The sequence below is a fragment of the Pelobates fuscus genome, chromosome 1 (genome assembly GCF_036172605.1).
Source record: "Pelobates fuscus isolate aPelFus1 chromosome 1, aPelFus1.pri, whole genome shotgun sequence".
In the NCBI taxonomy this organism is placed as follows: domain Eukaryota; kingdom Metazoa; phylum Chordata; class Amphibia; order Anura; family Pelobatidae; genus Pelobates; species Pelobates fuscus.
Window position 1 is genome coordinate 27,052,664 of NC_086317.1, and position 18,810 is coordinate 27,071,473.

At 39.3% G+C, this 18,810-nt stretch overlaps 1 protein-coding gene across 1 annotated transcript in view; it reads right to left on the reverse strand.

Moving 5' to 3' along the window:
- Positions 1-5,421: 5,421 nt before the first annotated feature.
- Positions 5,422-18,810, reverse strand: part of LOC134586673 (uromodulin-like 1) — a 49,397-nt gene continuing 36,008 nt past the window's right edge. Inside the window, exons 13-17 of the mRNA XM_063442402.1 lie at positions 16,065-16,216; positions 10,005-10,241; positions 7,435-7,594; positions 7,052-7,139; positions 5,422-6,308 (exon numbers count right to left, since the gene is read on the reverse strand). Coding sequence (XP_063298472.1) covers positions 6,121-6,308; positions 7,052-7,139; positions 7,435-7,594; positions 10,005-10,241; positions 16,065-16,216 — 825 coding nt within the window. The 3' untranslated portion in view covers positions 5,422-6,120. The remainder of the gene's footprint in view (positions 6,309-7,051; positions 7,140-7,434; positions 7,595-10,004; positions 10,242-16,064; positions 16,217-18,810) is intronic.

Consider the following 18,810-nt stretch of genomic DNA (forward strand, 5'->3'; position numbering starts at 1 on the left):
ATTGGGGGGGCGGGGGGCAGGGGAAGCAGGATACTCCTAGCACCATAGCCACTACAGTGTTCTGTAATAATTATAGACCTTGGAGTGTTCCTTGTGTTCTTTTACGTAAAATAAATATGTGAAGATTTGTGTATGCGCATGTTAAATGTAAGGACCAATGGCATTAATATAATGTGCTATATCTTGTGCACATTGTGTTGCCAATTTTTGTAAGTATGGATGTGAGAGGTGTGGATGAACTGACATAGGTGCGTGCCTGTGACACGATTTTTGATATTGGTGACATAATCATCTGTAAAGTTGGTTTGCCATCCTGGGAAGGCACACTGCTGGGTAAGGTGACCAGACACGGCTGAACATGAAGCCATTATGCACATTTCTCTGGAAATCACCCAGGATGGCATGACACAGAAGAGTTTCCTGGACTGATGGCAAACGTGTGTGACAAATATATCAGGGAATGACCTCGGGGCAACTAGCGTAACTCATAATACACACAAAACAAACTGTGCAGAGTAGAAAACATAAAACACACAAATAGTTTCATACTAGTTTTTTTACAAATAAAACTGACTGCAACCACGTTTGCCAAATCTGCGGCTTCATACACGGTCTTCTGATGAATGCAGTTATTGCAGTCATGTTACACTGATGATATCACGTGCTTTCCTGAAAAAGGAAAGTTTTGCAGGGAAGAATATAAATACAGCTTGTAAAAGCTTGAGACCTGCAGCTTTAGACTTCGCAAGCCCTCCCCTCGTTCCCAGATCTGGCGGGGAATTCTCCAATCAGAGGCTTCTCACTGAGCATCCTCTGTGGTGAAGACTCGAACACTAGCATATGCGATGGTGGCTTTCCAAAGCTTCTCAATGACCTGAAGAACAGCTTATTGAGTAGAGGGAAAAGCTAAATGTTCTGGCACAGCGCACCTCCTTCTTCTATTAGCTCTGTAAAGTATTTTTTACTGACATGGCCAGTTTTATAAATTGTCAAAGAAATTACAGATTCCACAGCTAGTTTTGTCAATAGACAAACAGCCTGTGTACGAAGGGCACCATTTGAGACTAAGTTCATTTTTTTTTAGATATATTTCATTTTACTACATGGTAATAGCATTTATCTCTTTGTAAAGAGAGGAGTGAGACCTTTATTCCTGAATCTGTCTGTCAACAAAATCATGGGGCAAGTAATATAGGGAAGGGATGTAAGGACTTATGAGAATTCTGTGACATAGGAGATGATTCTGAAAAAGAAAATCTAATCACACTAATCTTGCTATGTTCCGTTAAAATTTACAAACAAATCCTTTATCCAGAACAGTCCTTTTTAGCTCTGTTTAACACCAGAAGCCTCTAGAAACATGTATTTGAGAAACAGCAACCACTTAAAAGAGGTCCTATTCCACCCCTTTATATTGTAAATCAATGACAGCTCTAGAAAGCAATATATACATTATATAGGCCAGTTGTTTGGGGAATACCGGATCTAGTAGCCCAATACAATGCCAATGAGTGACATCAGAAATCCTGCTACAGCAGACTGAGCATGCCTGAGAGGTTTATACATAGAATATGGTTAGGTTGTTTTTTTCTAAAAACGCCCCAAACTTTTGGCATGATTAGTTACTCTTAGCAGCATTTCCAACAAAAACGTATAATTATATTTAATTGTATTACTTAATTTTGCAACAAACACTGAGGAGGGATCTGCCCCATGTGTCCCAACTGGCCAGCTTTAACTGCTCCTTTTATTTGTTGATATTTTAACCTTCTAGTCAGTCCCTTTCTTATGAGTATGTCACAGTTGATCTAGTTGATTGAATATACTTGACCTCATTAGTAGTTACAACGTACAACTATGGTAAACTAGTAAAGGGTTCATATATTGCATGGTGATTGGACCAGCTATTTGGAAAGTTACAAGTTGTCCATCTAAGTCATGGAAAGCCATATGGGTGACCAATATATCAGATAGCATCATGATACATAAATGATTTAAAGCAAGTTGTGCTAATGTGAAAGAGCATGAAAATGATGACAATTTTACAAACAATATACACCAGTTTTGTAGCCTGTGTGACACCATTTTTATCTGGTGCTGTTACGGGGGCAGCATAAGACCTGTCTCTCTGACAAAGACTACGCTTTCTGCTCCCTTCGTGGCTCAATGTGTTAAATATTGTAGGACATGAAATAGGAAATTATAGCCTGGTGTCTATACTTGGTACTTGAGAAAAGCCATGTGAATGCACAGGGGACAGGCTGCTTCTCTCAACTAGATCACCGAGAACTTTAGATTGCAACCTGTACACCCAGGAGGTATGCAATAGGTGCAGGCAAAAGAATGTTACCAGCACCAAACAAAAAAGCTAAAAATATTCCCAATGTCTTCCTCTGTATTACAGCACGTCTGCCACCAGCAACAAACACTTTCTGACCAAAGCTCAGCAAATCCAGCGATCATTCATTCAAATCAAGGGATCCTTCACTCAAATCCAGGGATCATTCATTCAAATCCAGGCATCCTTCACTCAAATCCAGGGATCATTCATTCAAATCCAGGCATCCTTCACAAAAATACAGGGATCATTCATTCAAATCAAGGGATCCTTCACTCAAATCCAGGGATCATTCATTCAAATCCAGGAATCCTTCACAAAAATCCAGGGATCATTCATTCAAATCCAGGGATCCTTCATTCAAATCCAGGGATCCTTCACTCAAATCCCGGGATCCTTCACTCAAATCCAGGGATCCTTCACACAAATCCAGGGATCCTTCACTCAAATCCAGGGATCATTCATTCAAATCCAGGGATCCTTCACTCAAATCCAGGGATTCTTCACTCAAATCCAGGGATCCTTCACTCAAATCCAGGGATCCTTCACACAAATCCAGTGATCCTTCACTCAAATCCAGGGATCATTCACTGAAATCCAGGGATCCTGTACTCAAATCCAGGGATCCTGTACTCAAATCCAGGGATTCTTCACACAGATCCAGAGATCATTTATTCAAATCCAGGGATCCTTCACACAAATCCAGGGATCATTCACACAAATCCAGGGATCATTCACACAAATCCAGTGATCCTTCACTCAAATCCAGGGATCATTCACTCAAATCCAGGGATCCTGTACTCAAATCCAGGGATTCTTCACACAGATCCAGGGATCATTGATTCAAATCCAGGGATCCTTCACACAAATCCAGGGATCATTCACTCAAATCCAGGGATCCTTTACTCAAATCCAGGAATCCTTCACTCAACTCCAGGGATCATTCACACAAATCCAGGGATCCTTCACTCAAATCCAGGGATCCTTCACTCAAATCCAGGGATCCTTTACTCAAATCCAGGGATCCTTCACTCAAATCCAGGGATCGTTCATTCAAATCCAGGGATCCTCCACTCAAATCCAGGGATCATTCATTCAAATCCAGGGATCCTTTACTCAAATCCAGGGATCCTTCATTTAAAGCCAGGGATCCTCCACTCAAATCCAGGGATCATTCATTCAAATCCAGGGATCCTTTACTCAAATCCAGGGATCCTTCACTCAAATCCAGGGATCCTTTACTTAAATCCAGGGATCATTCCTTCAAATCCAGGGACCCTTTACTGAAATCCATGGATCCTTTACTCAAATCCAGGGATCTTTCACTCAAATCTAGGGATCTTTCACACAAATCCAGGGATCCTTCACTCAAATCCAGGGATCCTTTACTCAAATCCAGGGATCATTCACACAAATCCAGGGATCCTTCACACAAATCCAGGGGTCCATCACTCAATCCAGGGATCATTCATTCAAATCCAGGGATCCTTTACTCAAATCCAGGGATCCTTCACTCAAATCCAGGGATCCTTTACTCAAATCCAGGGATCATTCATTCAAATCCAGGGATCCTTTACTCAAATCCAGGGACCCTTCACTCAAATCCAGGGATCCTTTACTCAGATCCAGGGATCCTTTACTAAAATCCAGGGATCCTTTACTCAAATCCAGGGATCCTTCACTCAATCCAGGGATCATTCATTCAAATCCAGGGATCCTTTACTCAAATCCAGGGATCCTTCACTCAAATCCAGGGATCCTTTACTCAAATCCAGGGATCATTCATTCAAATCCAGGGATCCTTTACTCAAATCCAGGGACCCTTCACTCAAATCCAGGGATCCTTTACTCAAATCCAGTGATCCTTTACTAAAATCCAGGGATCCTTTACTCAAATCCAGGGATCCTTCACTCAATCCAGGGATCATTCATTCAAATCCAGGAATCCTTCACACAAATCCAGGGATCATTCATTCAAATCCAGGGATCCTTCACTCAAATCCAGGGATCCTTCATTCAAATCCAGGGATTCGTCACACAAATCCAGGGATCCTTCACTCAAATCCAGGGATACTTCACTCAAATCCAGGGATTCTTCATTCAAATCCAGGGATCCTTCATTCAAATCCAGGGATCATTCACTCAATTCCAGGGATCCTTCACTCAAATCCAGGGATCCTTCACTCAAATCCAGGGATCCTTTACTCAAATCCAGGGATCCTTTACTAAAATCCAGGGATCCTTTACTCAAATCCAGGGATCCTTCACTCAAATCCAGGGATCATTCTTTCAAATCCAGGGATCATTCACTCAATTCCAGGGATCCTTCACTCAAATCCAGGGATCCTTCACTCAAATCCAGGGATCCTTTACTCAAATTCAGGGATCCTTTACTAAAATCCAGGGATCCTTTACTCAAATCCAGGAATCCTTCACACAAATCCAGGGATCATTCATTCAAATCCAGGGATCCTTCACTCAAATCCAGGGATCCTTCATTCAAATCCAGGGATTCGTCACACAAATCCAGGGATCCTTCACTCAAATCCAGGGATCCTTCACTCAAATCCAGGGATTCTTCATTCAAATCCAGGGATCCTTCATTCAAATCCAGGGATCATTCACTCAATTCCAGGGATCCTTCACTCAAATCCAGGGATCCTTCACTCAAATCCAGGGATCCTTTACTCAAATCCAGTGATCCTTTACTAAAATCCAGGGATCCTTTACTCAAATCCAGGGATCCTTCACTCAATCCAGGGATCATTCATTCAAATCCAGGAATCCTTCACACAAATCCAGGGATCATTCATTCAAATCCAGGGATCCTTCACTCAAATCCAGGGATCCTTCATTCAAATCCAGGGATTCGTCACACAAATCCAGGGATCCTTCACTCAAATCCAGGGATCCTTTACTCAAATCCAGGGATTCTTCACACAAATCCAGGGATCCTTCATTCAAATCCAGGGATCATTCACTCAGATCCAGGGATCCTTCACTCAATGTGTTTTATTTGTTAGCATCCTGAAGTATCTAAATATATCACTGGACCTAAGTAATACATTCTACTGTTTGTCTGTTTGTTTGTCTGTTTGTTTGTTTGTTTTTCTAATGGTTTTGTTATATAACAGCCATAATGTTACATAACAGCCCTATGTACATTAATAACTATTGTTTTAACCTCCATAAACTAATAAAGAAGAATGCTAGGTGACAACCCACACTTCTGGATGAACTTATACAAATAGCTATTCTATACTATACTTTATATTTTTACAGTGAAGTTGCTTAAATGAAATTAAAATAGAAAACAATAGAATTATATAGAAGTGAAACCTTTAACAGCTTACTGAGGAAAGAAAATATATTACATTATGCTTGCTTAAGAATGGCAATATCTTAAACCATCATAATCAAAGGAGTAAGTCTATCTTAAAGGGACCGTGTTCTCCTCAATGTGTGATCCTATTTTCTAAGAACTGTAAGTGTATCTGTCCTGTGTCAGTGTAGACATCAGATTTTCCTGTTGAACACGGTGATGCTTCTGGGATTACTCATTGTTTAGTCAAAAAATCTGGTAGAGCAATTTTGGCTAACCTTTGGTATTCCAGGTAATGGGGACTTCAGGTGGACATCTGGTCAACTGACTCTCATAAGAACTGAAGTCCAAAGCAGCTAGAGTACCAGAGCTTGACCACAATCGCTTCACAGAACAGAGATATTAGAATGTCCACTACCAAGATCTGAATAATCCCCAATCTAAAATAGTTTTGTTGGGTCTAGTTGAAGAACACTTGATATCCAACATCTTTAGATTTTAATTTGAAGTTATAATTTCCAGTACGCCTCTCGTGCCAACAAACCAAAATGGCTACCACACCAGCAACAAAAGCAAAGATGGCTACAATAATAAGAGCGATGTATCCTGGACCAAGATGGGGCTCCGTAGCTGGCTCTGGGACATGTGCTAAAAAACAAAAAGAAAATAGAAAATATTAATGTTTAAATAATGCAGAGAGTGTATGATTCACATACTGAGAACAAAAAATGAACGATCTGTGTGAGTAGTTCCTATTCAGATGGTATCACGTGTTGTCTTTAAAGTAGGCCTATATATACTTGTTCCATCCCATGTTAATTATAATATTTCTTCTTGTTCCATCCCATGTTAATTAGAACATTTCTTCCCTCTATCTTTTGTAGTTCCACCTCTTTCTTAACCGAATACATCCTTCCCAATCCTTGCAGGGGGCAAGAAATCGAGGTGGGATAAAATGGTAAATCTGGGGAGTAGATGGTTAGGTAACGTTTAGCAGTCTGGATCATCTGAGAAGATAACTAGGCAAGGAGAGTAACAGGGGACAGACAGAGTGTGAATGTGTAGATGTCATTGTAAGGAAGTATAAGCAACTGTAGTATAAGGGCTTTGTGGCCCAAAACCAATGATAAAGTATCTAGAAGCTGCTCTCAGACCATACAAAATGACAGATTGTTGTTTTGTTCAAGCTTAATGATTATATTTCTATTTGTAAAAACAAACAAAATTTAAATTAAAGGGACACTCTAGTCACTATAAGCATTTCATCTCCTTGAATAGGTCATAGTACCTGGAGTCCCCGGTCACCATACTTTCATTCAATATGTTTAATGACATGAGTATTTTACAGATACAATTAATAAAACAAACCATCTACAGCTCTCAATACGTACGCTGGTTGCCTCGACGTAAGGGTCCCATCCTTGTAACGCTTGTAAAGACATTGCCATCGCTCCTTGCGGTACGAAAATAACTACAACTCTGCAGTAAGATCAAAAGAAACCCGTATTACCCAATTAGGTATTTGTAGCATCGGGTGTCCATCCCAACCACAACTCTTTCTAAAGAGAATATCTTTAAAACTGATCTCTTGTGTTCTTATTTGTAGCAATATTCATCTTTTTGAACAAAACCTGTCAGTATGTAACATTTATCTAATGTGTTGAGTTTACAGACTATGTGTGTAATGTGATACGAGTGTGCTCCTATATGTAATGGAGCGTATACCTACATGAATCCAGAAATGTGATGGGATATTAGATCCTTTCTTACATACCGGTTTGCAGGATCCTGGAACGCTTTCCTTGCACACGTGCAGTCTGCAGTGAATATACACAATAGGATTACGGACAAAGGAAAACAGCTTTGTTTGGAATGAAGCGTTGTTCGATTCTCCATTAGTATGAACAACAGTGAATGTATTCTCCAAAGCACACCTGGAAGACAGACGCAGACAGACCGGAGAAAAAGCAAGTTATGATAGCATGCTGGTTATCAGCAAAAACAATTTTTTTTAATTCTCTAACAATTCCCTTCAGAATTATGAAAAACATGCACTATGGAGGGCAATAGTGAGGGTCCCATACAGATATTCTGGATACCAGGCGGCATGCTTAGGATGTTCATGTATGTGCCACAACTCCCACAACTATGGGCCAACCCAACCATAAATAAATGGAAGCAGCAGTGTTTGTATCTGTTAGTGTACATGTTAGTATCAGTGTTAGTATGAGTGTTAGTGTGTGTTAGTACAAGTGATGCGTGTTAGTGTATATGTTAGTGTATTTGTGTTACTTTATGAGTGTTAGTGTGTGTTAGTATATGTGTTAGTTTGAGTGTTAGTATGAGTGTTAGTGTGTTTTAATATGTGTGTTAGTATGAGTGTTAGTGTGTGTTAGTATATGTGTTAGTATGAGTGTTAGTATGAGTGTTAGTGTGTGTTAGTATATGTGTTAGTATGAGTGTTAGTATGATTGTTAGTGTGTGTTAGTATATGTGTTAGTATGAGTGTTAGTGTGTGTTAGTATGTGTTAGTCTATGTGTTAGTATGACTGTTAATGTGTGTTAGTGTACCTGTCTCTTGCTCGCTCCTAAAGGGCAGCACTTTACTCTCTCCTCCAGTTCTGCTTCACTCCCACCCTATTTGATTGCTATTTCCTGTCCTAATGTGTTTTATACCCCACCTCCTATAAACTGTAAGCTTGTTTGAGCAGGGTCCTCTTCAACCTATAGTTCCTGTAAGTTTTCTAGTAATTGTCCTATTTATAGTTAAATCCCCCACTCCTATAATATTGTAAAGCGCTACGGAATCTGTTGGTAATATATAAGTGGAGATAATAATATTAAGAATAATAATGTTAGTGTATTTGTGTTACTCTGTGAGTGTTAGTGTGTGTTAGTATACTTTTATTTATTTATTTATTATTGGTATTTATAAAGCGCCAACAGATTCCCCAACGCTGTACAATTAGTGGAGAACGTACAATATACACAGACAAATACAAGAGGTAGAGAGAATAATACTATGTGTTAGTTTGAGTGTTAGTGTGTGTTAGTGTATATGTTAGTGTATCCATTTTACTCTATGAGTGTTAGTGTATATGTTAGTGTATCTATTTTACTCTATGAGTGTTAGTGTATGTTAGTGTATATGTTAGTATGAGTGTTAGTATGTGTTAGTATATGTGTTAGTGTGTGTTAGTATATGTGTTAGTGTTAGTGTGTGTTAGTGTATATGTTAGTATGAGTGTTAGTGTGTGTTAGTGTATGTGTTAGTATGAGTGTTAGTGTATGTGTGTTAGTGTATGTGTGAGTATAAGTGTTAGTGTGTGTTAGTGTATGTGTTAGTGTGTGTTAGTGTATGTGTTAGTATGAGTGTTAGTGTGTTTTAGTGTATGTGTGTTAGTGTATGTGTTAGTATAAGTGTTAGTGTGTGTTAGTGTATGTGTTAGTATGAGTGTTAGTGTATGTGTTAGTATGAGTGTTAGTATGTGTTAGTGTGTGTTAGTGTATGTGTTAGTTTGTGTTAGTGTATGTGTTAGTATGAGTGTTAGTGTGTTTTAGTGTATGTGTGTTAGTGTATGTGTTAGTATAAGTGTTAGTGTGTGTTAGTGTATGTGTTAGTATGAGTGTTAGTGTATGTGTTAGTATGAGTGTTAGTATGTGTTAGTGTGTGTTAGTGTATGTGTTAGTATGAGTGTTAGTGTGTGTTAGTGTATGTGTGTTAGTGTATGTGTTAGTACAAGTGTTAGTGTGTGTTAGTGTATGTGTGTTAGTGTATGTGTTAGTATAAGTGTTAGTGTGTGTTAGTGTATGTGTGTTAGTGTATGTGTTAGTATGAGTGTTAGTGTGTGTTAGTGTATGTGTTAGTATGTGTTAGTGTATGTGTTAGTATGAGTGTTAGTGTGTGTGTTAGTGTATGTGTGTTAGTGTATGTGTTAGTATAAGTGTTAGTGTGTGTTAGTGTATGTGTTAGTATGTGTTAGTGTATGTGTTAGTATGAGTGTTAGTGTGTGTGTTAGTGTATGTATGTTAGTGTATGTGTTAGTATAAGTGTTAGTGTGTGTTAGTGTATGTGTTAGTATAAGTGTTAGTGTGTGTTAGTGCATGTGTTAGTATGTGTTAGTGTATGTGTTAGTATAAGTGTTAGTGTGTGTTAGTGTATGTGTTAGTATAAGTGTTAGTGTGTGTTAGTGCATGTGTTAGTATGTGTTAGTGTATGTGTTAGTGTGTGTTATTGTATGTGTTAGTATGTTAGATTAGAGGTTTCGTTTCACATCTTAAATGACCTAGAGAAACATTACAAAGGAAAAAAAACGGCACAATTTGTAAGAAGCTGCTCTTTACCTGTCTCTAATAAATGGAAAAGAAACAGAGTCTTCTGAACTCGGGGATGGAGTAGCCCAACAATCACTTATGACCGCCTTAAATTTGGGGTCTTCTGTTTTAACTCTAATTTGAATTTTGACATCATCGCTGGGAGACAGAGTGAGGTTCTGAGTTAGAGGCTGATCTCCGTTAAACAATTGGAATTCTGAAATAAATGTCCCATCGCCTTCCAGACTTTCAATGACTGTTTGAAACCTAAAATAAGATCAGAGTTATTACAGCAAATTGTGATTTGGTAAAAAAAATAAATAAAAAAAAATTGCTTAATGTAAAATAATACTAAAAAAAACTATTTGAAGAAATGCTTTGACTCAGCTTTTTAACTCTCTTGTAATCTATATAATCTATATAATAAAAAAAATCTGTTGTAATATTGTGATGGGATTATAGTTATGAGCAGAATACACAAATGGATGGAAAAGTTTTATATATCAGGTATAGACCTTGATTTAGTATTTATGGATAATCTTTTCACATGATTGGATATTGAAAAAATATTTTATGATTTGTAATATTTTTTTTATATGATACAGCTTTTGATATTTTAATAGTTTGATTTTTTTTTGTTTTTGTTTTTTTAAGTTTATTAAAAATATTAAATAGAGGCCATAATAGCCAGGCTAAGAAGTTTAATTCAAAGAATATTGTTAGATGTTAATAGAATATTATGATAAATGAGCAGATAACATGCTAACTAACATGCTGTTTGATATATTACAACATGTGTTTATCGATCCTTTAAAGGTTCAGTCGTGGGACCTTGTATTCACCTTGGACATTTGCAATAGCTTTCTTGGAAAAAATCTTCATGTCATGCTTTCTAAGTGGTTTATTTACGAGAATTGAAAACACAAATAGCAAATGGCAAAATGTTTGCTAAAATTGCCAAACTGTATAAATTGCTGATTTTAAGACTTTTTTCCTTATCCTCTCTTCTTGACTAACAAAGTTATGTATCAAAGTGAGAATCCAACGTGAATTTGAAGTTAATTTCAAATTTGAGGTCGAACTGGAAGCATAGCTGATTTTTCCATGTCAGTTATTTTTTTACCTTGAATTAGAAATTCACTTCACTTTGAATTCTCAATTTAGTAAATAAGCCTAAAAATCCCCAAAACCACTTCAACTGGTTTTGAAGGAATACACCTTAATGCCAAATCAGTTGCAACTGATTTTTACAGCCCTGGCCAGATACAGCCAGGTTCAGCTAGATAAGTTGCCATATTAATATTTAAAATATTGGTTTTCGAGGGGCATGGCTTAGCAGCGCACCAAGATGGACGTGTGAGCTGCCTGCTCCTAGTGAGGGATCAGTAAGTAGCGATTTTCCCAGTGATTCTTAGTCTGCTACTGGCAAGATACAGGGTCACACACTGTCCCTGCGCAACATGGCACAAAAATCCACCAAGAAAACAAAACAAAAATCTGCACTGCAGAGCTATCCTCACCGCAATCATAAGATGGCGCCGACGGAGCGCGATCGCCTGCCTCCTGCTCAGACCGCAGTGACAGCATGTGCATCTCCATGCACACCCAAGCTCCAGCGATGGACTCCTCAATACAAAAAATGCTGCAGGATCTGCAGACCTCGATGTAGGCTGAATTTGCCAAATTGTGCCCATGTTTATTGTTTGATGTATAATTGTTTATTGTTTAATTTACAACAGTTTTACTTTTGCTAAGACTAACACCCGCTTTGGGGGGGCATCTTATGTGATAGACTGGAAGTCTTAAGACCGTGCCATTTTTTCCCTATATTGTGATAGAGCTCAAACTGTCTCCTTCCCTACAAGGAACTTTCAAACTTAACTACAAAACCCTACCTCAAATGTGTGCCACCGCAATTTCAAAACGGAAAGAAATCAAGCTCTCCTGGCTAGGCAGAGTCAACACAACCAAAATGGTTATATTACCAAAATTACTTTACACATTCAGAATGCGTTAACCCCTCCCACCCCCTTTAGCAAACATATCCAATCAGTTATCAACCAGTTTGTCTGGGACTCCCATAGACCCCAGGTGTTGTTCGCCCCTTCTGCAAAAACATTCCTCCAAAGGCGGAGTGGGCCAATGTAACTATGTAACATAAGGTTTCTTAATTAGAATTGGCAATTAGGTTGCATGCCCCAAAAAAACAAGGCGCAATGGGTCGGCATGGAAAACTCCCGGGCTTCAGGCACTTTACTGACAGAAATCTTGTGGACACCTAAACATCTTAGGCGTAAGAATGTACAGCTATTCCTGACCACGCTTCTCTCTATACACCAATAGGATCAATTCAGGTCACGGCCAGGGCGACAGCAATAAATTTAGTTTAGAAGCCCCAATTACGTCTCTGTCAGAGATATCCTTGGTTTACATTTCGCACATGGCTTCACAAAGGAATAAAACACATAGGCGACATTTGTAACCTGGTTCGCATCACCCCCTTCCCAGATCTGCAAAGCAACAATGGTCACTGGAGTTTGGCTGCGAGCTGACATCTGGGGAATAGATCCTAGCTCTCAATTCATTGAAAGGGACCACTAGGTGCTACTCCCATACAGAGGCACACAGGAAGTTGATCTACCAGTGGTACCTCACGCTCCAAAGACTATGCAACATGTTATGTTTTGTGGGGAAAGCGAAGGCACCATGACACACCCCATTGTGGGAAGTAGTGGCTCTGATATTGACACACACATTGGTGCAAATAACCTAAGCATTAATGTATATACCTGTCTATTCTTACAGTTTCCTAAAAATGTATCCGCAATTTCCAAGCACACGGCCCCTTAATAATCATGGCCGCAAGGCACCGCATTGCTCTCCTTTGGAAACAACAAATCTGCCCCTCTAGAGTCCAACTCTTAGAAAAGATCCACCTGTTCTACACATACCAAAAATGGCTGCAGAGTCCTCCAAGCAATATGCTTCCCTCCAGACAGTGTGGCAACCATGTGCACAAACACACCCCACCTAACCACCTCCACAGAAGAGAAAGGTTAACTATCTGAGTCCAGAGGGTGGAGTTACAAAGTTCCCCCTGACCAGAGAGAGTGTACCTCCCCCTGCATGCACACGCTATGGCCTAAGCAGAGGGTTTGACCGCTACCCACCTCTATAACAACAACAAAGTTTTGTAGAGACACATCGAGAGTTTAGTAGGCCTACTGTGGTTGACCTCTCACCTCCACCCTCTCGCCCATACCTGGTTCTTCTTCTTTTCTTTTGGTACCCTGTTCCCCCCGCCCCACAGATCAGACACACAGGAAGACAGAGGTAAAGTCCAAAAAGCAACCTAATGGTGGCCCAGTTGACGATCACCTAAGATTAATTAACCCTCTGATGTTCATTGAGTTCGTTCTGATGTTCACTAGCTACTGTTACGGGTATATGAACAATGTAACCAATTGTATGATACCCGCATCTGCACTAATTTAAGATTTGAACAGCCTTCATTCCCTTCCCAACCCTTCTCCTCCTCCTTGTTTCATGAAACAATAACATATAAAAAAAATTAAAAGTATTGGTTTTCAAAGTGTATTTATAAAAAAATACATTGACTTGTACCACGCTTTCTCAAACTTAACCTCTCTAAAACTGAACTCCTTGTCTTTCCTCCTCCTAATACTGATCCTCCTCTCTCACTCTCCCTTCAAGTCAGTGATAACCACATAAGTCCATCCCTACAAGCGCGCTGTCTTGGCGTCATACTTGACTCTGGTCTCACCTTTGAGTCTCACATCCAGTTTGTTGCCAAGTCCTGTAGGTTCCAACTCAAAAACATAGCCCGCATCCGCCCCTTTCTTACGCAAGATGCTACCAAGGAGTTTGTCCATGCTCTAGTAATTTCCCGCATGGATTACTGTAACTCTCTCCTGATTGGTCTCCCCAAAAGCCGTACTGCCCCGCTACAGTCTGTAATGAATGCTGCAGCTAGACTGATTTTCCTATCCAGTCGGTCCTCTCACACCTCGCCCCTCTGCCAGTCCTTACATTGGCTCCCTGTATCCTATCGGAGTCAATTCAAAGTGCTAACCCATACATTTAAAGCACTGAACAATTCCAGCCCCTCTTATATCTCTTCACTGATCCAGAGGTATGCCCCTCCTCGTACCCTCCGCTCTGCCCGCGACCACCTCCTGACCGCTGCTCGCACCCGTACGGCCAACTCGCGCTTGCAGGACCTCTCACGGGCGGCTCCTCTCCTTTGGAATAACTTGCCTACTGCCATCAGACTCTCCCCTAGTCTTCAATCATTTAAGAAGGGCCTTAAAACCCATCTCTTCAGGAAAGCGTATGGCCTCCCAGAGTAATCTCTCCCTTACATACCTGTCTCTTGCTCTCTCCTATGGGATAGTGCTTTGCTCTCTTCTCCAGCTCTGCTTCACTCCTACCTGATATTTCCTATCCTAATGTTTCTAATACCCCACCTCCTATAGACTGTAAGCTCATTTGAGCAGGGTTCTCTTCAACCTATTGTTCCTGTAAGTTTTCTTGTAATTGTCTTATTTATTGTTACATCCCCCCTCTCAAAATATTGTAAAGCGCTACGGAATCTGTTGGCGCTATATAAATGGCAATAATAATAATAATAATAATAATAATACCAGACATCGAGTGTCTGAGCTTCAGGCTGGGGATGTTAGATCTCAGACTTGATGTCAAATTTTTAATTACCATAAAATTAACATGTCTAACAACATGGACGTGCAAGCAGGCAAACAATTAAATAAACACATTTGACTTGTTGTAACATAAGTTCTATGATACTAAGGCCTTCAGAGTCTATGGTGGCCCAGACACGGTCTTACTGCCAGTAATAACGGAAAATAATTCTACTTATCCACTCTGAAAAAACTGAAGGTGTTCTTCCAGTCTTTGGGCCTACAACATGGTAATTGTTATGACACAGTTGCAGCCTTCTCTAGAGTAGATACATGTCCTTATTGAATCACTAGAGCAGGGCTAAGCAACGGCACTTTGGTACTCCAGAATCTGTGGACTACATCTCCATAATGCTTTTACAGCCGTAATGTGGGCAAAGCATGAACGGAGATGTAGTCCACAACATCTGGAGTGCCGAAGATTGCCCACCACTGCACAAGATGCAAGTTTTCAGATATCATGACATCTTGTTTTCCTGAGTGAGGTCTGGGATCGATGGCCCCTGCTTTACTACTCTTTCAGCCTTTCTTGGGCTGCATTTTTTCTTTTATTTCCTTATGCTGCCTGTTAGTCATGTTAACCTTAATGCCGTCCAATGACTGCTCTTTTGTCTTTTGATAGCATTAATACTTCCCTATGCACTACTATGCTACTTATCATTATTAGTTGTCACCCGCTTGCTATTTATGAAACCTTTCCTACTTAAAAAAAAAAACAATTATTCTGACTGGTATACTCCGATGTGTATTAATATATTGATGTAAAATACACATAAAATAATACATTTAGAAAATAAATGTGGAAGATTCTAGGACATCTTCTAAACCCAGGGCAGCCACATCATTGTCCCCATCAGGAGCATTAGAGATGCAGTACAGGAAATATGTATGGAGGCCTGCAACCTCCTACTATAAATACAATAACAGAGTCACTTTTTAACATCTAGCCAAAGACCTTTGGCTGTTCATGACGGTGTTCTCGCACGATATACTCACTTGGACAACATAGTACAATAGGAAATCTAGCCAGTAGCACTGAGCAAGGCATTACTACCTTTTACAGATGCAAAATGTGGGTCAATCAATAACCAGGGAAGACCTGTAAAAGGACATATTATTCCAGGACCCTATCTGTGGTTGGAGGTGGGCTAACAGATTAAGATGGTAGGACTGAAAAAGATGTCCTTGTTGTTCCTATCGAAAGGCAACTGGAACATGGGACTCTTTTTGTTTTAAACACTTGGAACACAAAATATAAAACAATGAAAATATCAGTAAAACTATTTGTCTTTGTTTCAGGAATTCTTGTATACAATGTGACCTATCTACTTTAACGAGCTATCAAAGAGCATGTTTTGCATTACATTACCCTTCTGGAGGATTGTATCCAGTAGACACCAAAATTTCATTTTTAAACGCACAACGTACTGATCCTATTGGCTTAGCAGATCGTATCAAATTTGGGAACACTGAAGAGACACGAGTATATAATGTTGTATTCACCACAGTTTGATTATTTATCTGAAAAACACAATAGAATATACTGTTACAAATAATACAAATCAAATCACAGATTCTTGTTCCTCTAGTACTTTCTCTCGTTGTGTTACTCAGGTCTATTCTAGGTGCCTCAACTGCAAATGTGCCCCATCCCTAACCTGCGTCAGAGCTGGTGTGGGGTATCTGTACAGATGCTTCAATATCTTATGAATCTGAGGGAAGGAGGGACTATTGTCTTCTCTTGTCTTTTTTTCACCCCACTGATGTATTCTCTTATTTTAGAATGTAAGAGCATTGGTACTATCCCAAATAGTCCCCTTCTCTGCCTATAAACTTTTTATTTTTTTAAAAAAGACACCTTGCTAGAATGTATGGTTATGAGCTACATCCTCAACTTCTACTGTATCTGTATGTATAAATAGAGTTTGTCACGGTTCTCTGCACTTAAATTATCCTGCACTGAGGGTTAGGTTGTCACTTGCTAAACAAAGAAAAATAATACCCATAATAATATTAATAACAAAAATCTATGTAAAAGCTAAAAGAATATATGTACATGATAAAAAGCAGAAAGAGACTACTATCCAGTATTGCTCTGGTACTTGTGAATCTAATCTAAGTACAGCAAAATGATAGTCCTGAGGTCAACTAGACAGGACAATAGGATCAAGCAGATTAAAGCCTGTTTTAATTTATACAGGGGCTGGACATGGTTTTTAAGTCTCTTACTATTTGGATTTTTTAAATTTATTTTTCTTTTCTTTTTATCCAATTCTTTATTCCATACATGGTGTTTGGTTCTACATTCTGTACAATAGTAAAGATTCTCAGGCACCAGACTATCAGAAAAACTAAAAAGTGACCTTTATTATAGTGTGTGGTACAGCACTATTATCCACTGGTACAAACTAGACGTGGCGATTTGGTTCATTACCAATTGCAATTTGTCCAAATTTGGGCAGGTAGAGCGATCGTTCACATTCCCGAACCACGAGCCAAAATGTCATTTCAAAAATGATCAAATAAAAAAAAAATTAAATTCAAATCGAACAAAATGCTCAATGGTATGTTTGATTCGTGATTAGGAACTCCGCCTGTAGCACCAAAACAAGAGATGATTGATGGGAAATGAAATGACTGACAGCTAGGGAACAGTCAGTAAATATTAATTGTATTCACAGATCAAGAGGGAAGTGACCAATAGAGTTGAAAAAAGCAGGATTCGTAAAAAACTGTCTACATTTATGTATTTAATAAATACATAATAATACATATATATATAGAATTTCTTTGCTGCCCCTGTTCTTTTTGCCTCTGTTGGTTACTTATTCTCAGTTGATCTATGAACCAAATGGCAGAAACATTCTCCTATCAGAGTACAGCTAAATAGATTCATAATGGTTATATCATGTGCTGTATATATGTGCAGTACACTCATTGGTTCATTTTTGGTTCATCTGACTCATTTTCTCACATCTATATTTGTTGACAAAATTCGGCCAAGTTAAACCGTGAATTCCGTAAATTGTTTATTATCGACAGAAATTATTTTGCCGAACATAATTTGTCTGCCGTGCATAAATCTAGTACAAACCCAATCATCAAGGTATACCAACAGTCTGGGATCCTGATAAAAACCTGTACCATTTACTGTATGCGACTTCAGCTCTAAGCTGGGAACAATTGTAATATTACTGTCACATCTTGCTCTGTTCTGTGGAGATGTCTGGGCTTGGCTACTGGTATCCAGTACTCTTTTTACAATTCTTGTTTTGTTTTTCTTGTTTTTTTGGTTTTCTATTCTATGTCTGTTTTTTTTATGCTGGGTTTCTGGGTTCATTCTTATATTCCGTCCCTGGAATTCCCAGTCTCTTGGATTCATTTAAATGTTTGTTTTGTGTTGCCACACCCATTTGTTTTCTATCATTCCTTTTGTTTCAGTGTTCCTGCAGGCAGCTGCTCAAGGCTTCTGCCCTTTCTTGCAGGTAAGTGCTATATATGTCTTCTTTGGTTGTTTTGGCATACATTAGACAGTGTAGGACCTGCCAGATATGGGGTACATTGGCGTTGGCAGGCTTATGCAATGTATGATCGTATAATGTGACTAAATCCCCATGAATTTCATATATAGTGCTTAGTTATTTCTCCTCTTGTTTTGCCTATGTTATCTTGTCTTGTTTTAGTTTGTATACCCAGTCCATGTACAGTCCTGTCATGTAATGCCCTTTCCTGTATTATGTTCATGTTTCCCTCATGTCTTGTGTACATGTTCTGGGTTTAGCTTACTGTCCTTCTCTGGTTCTGGGTTCTCCTAGTTCTGTCTTGTTTCCATGTTTGGTGTCTGTTCTAGTCTTGCCTTGATTCTGTACTGGATACAAACCTGCTGCAGGGCCCCCCTATTCAGCTCTGGGAGGTCTGCTTTAATTCTTGCTCCTAGTTCCTGGGATCCGCATAAGCTGAATCAGGGTTCTGGTATGTGGCTGCACAAACGCTGGTGCTCAACACCAGGGGGCATGCGGTTACCCTGCACCAGACCCTGCTAATACATCTCCACACTGTGACTCCTACTCGGTACATCAGGCATACTGGGTCCCGGTCCTCGCACCCCCGCCCGG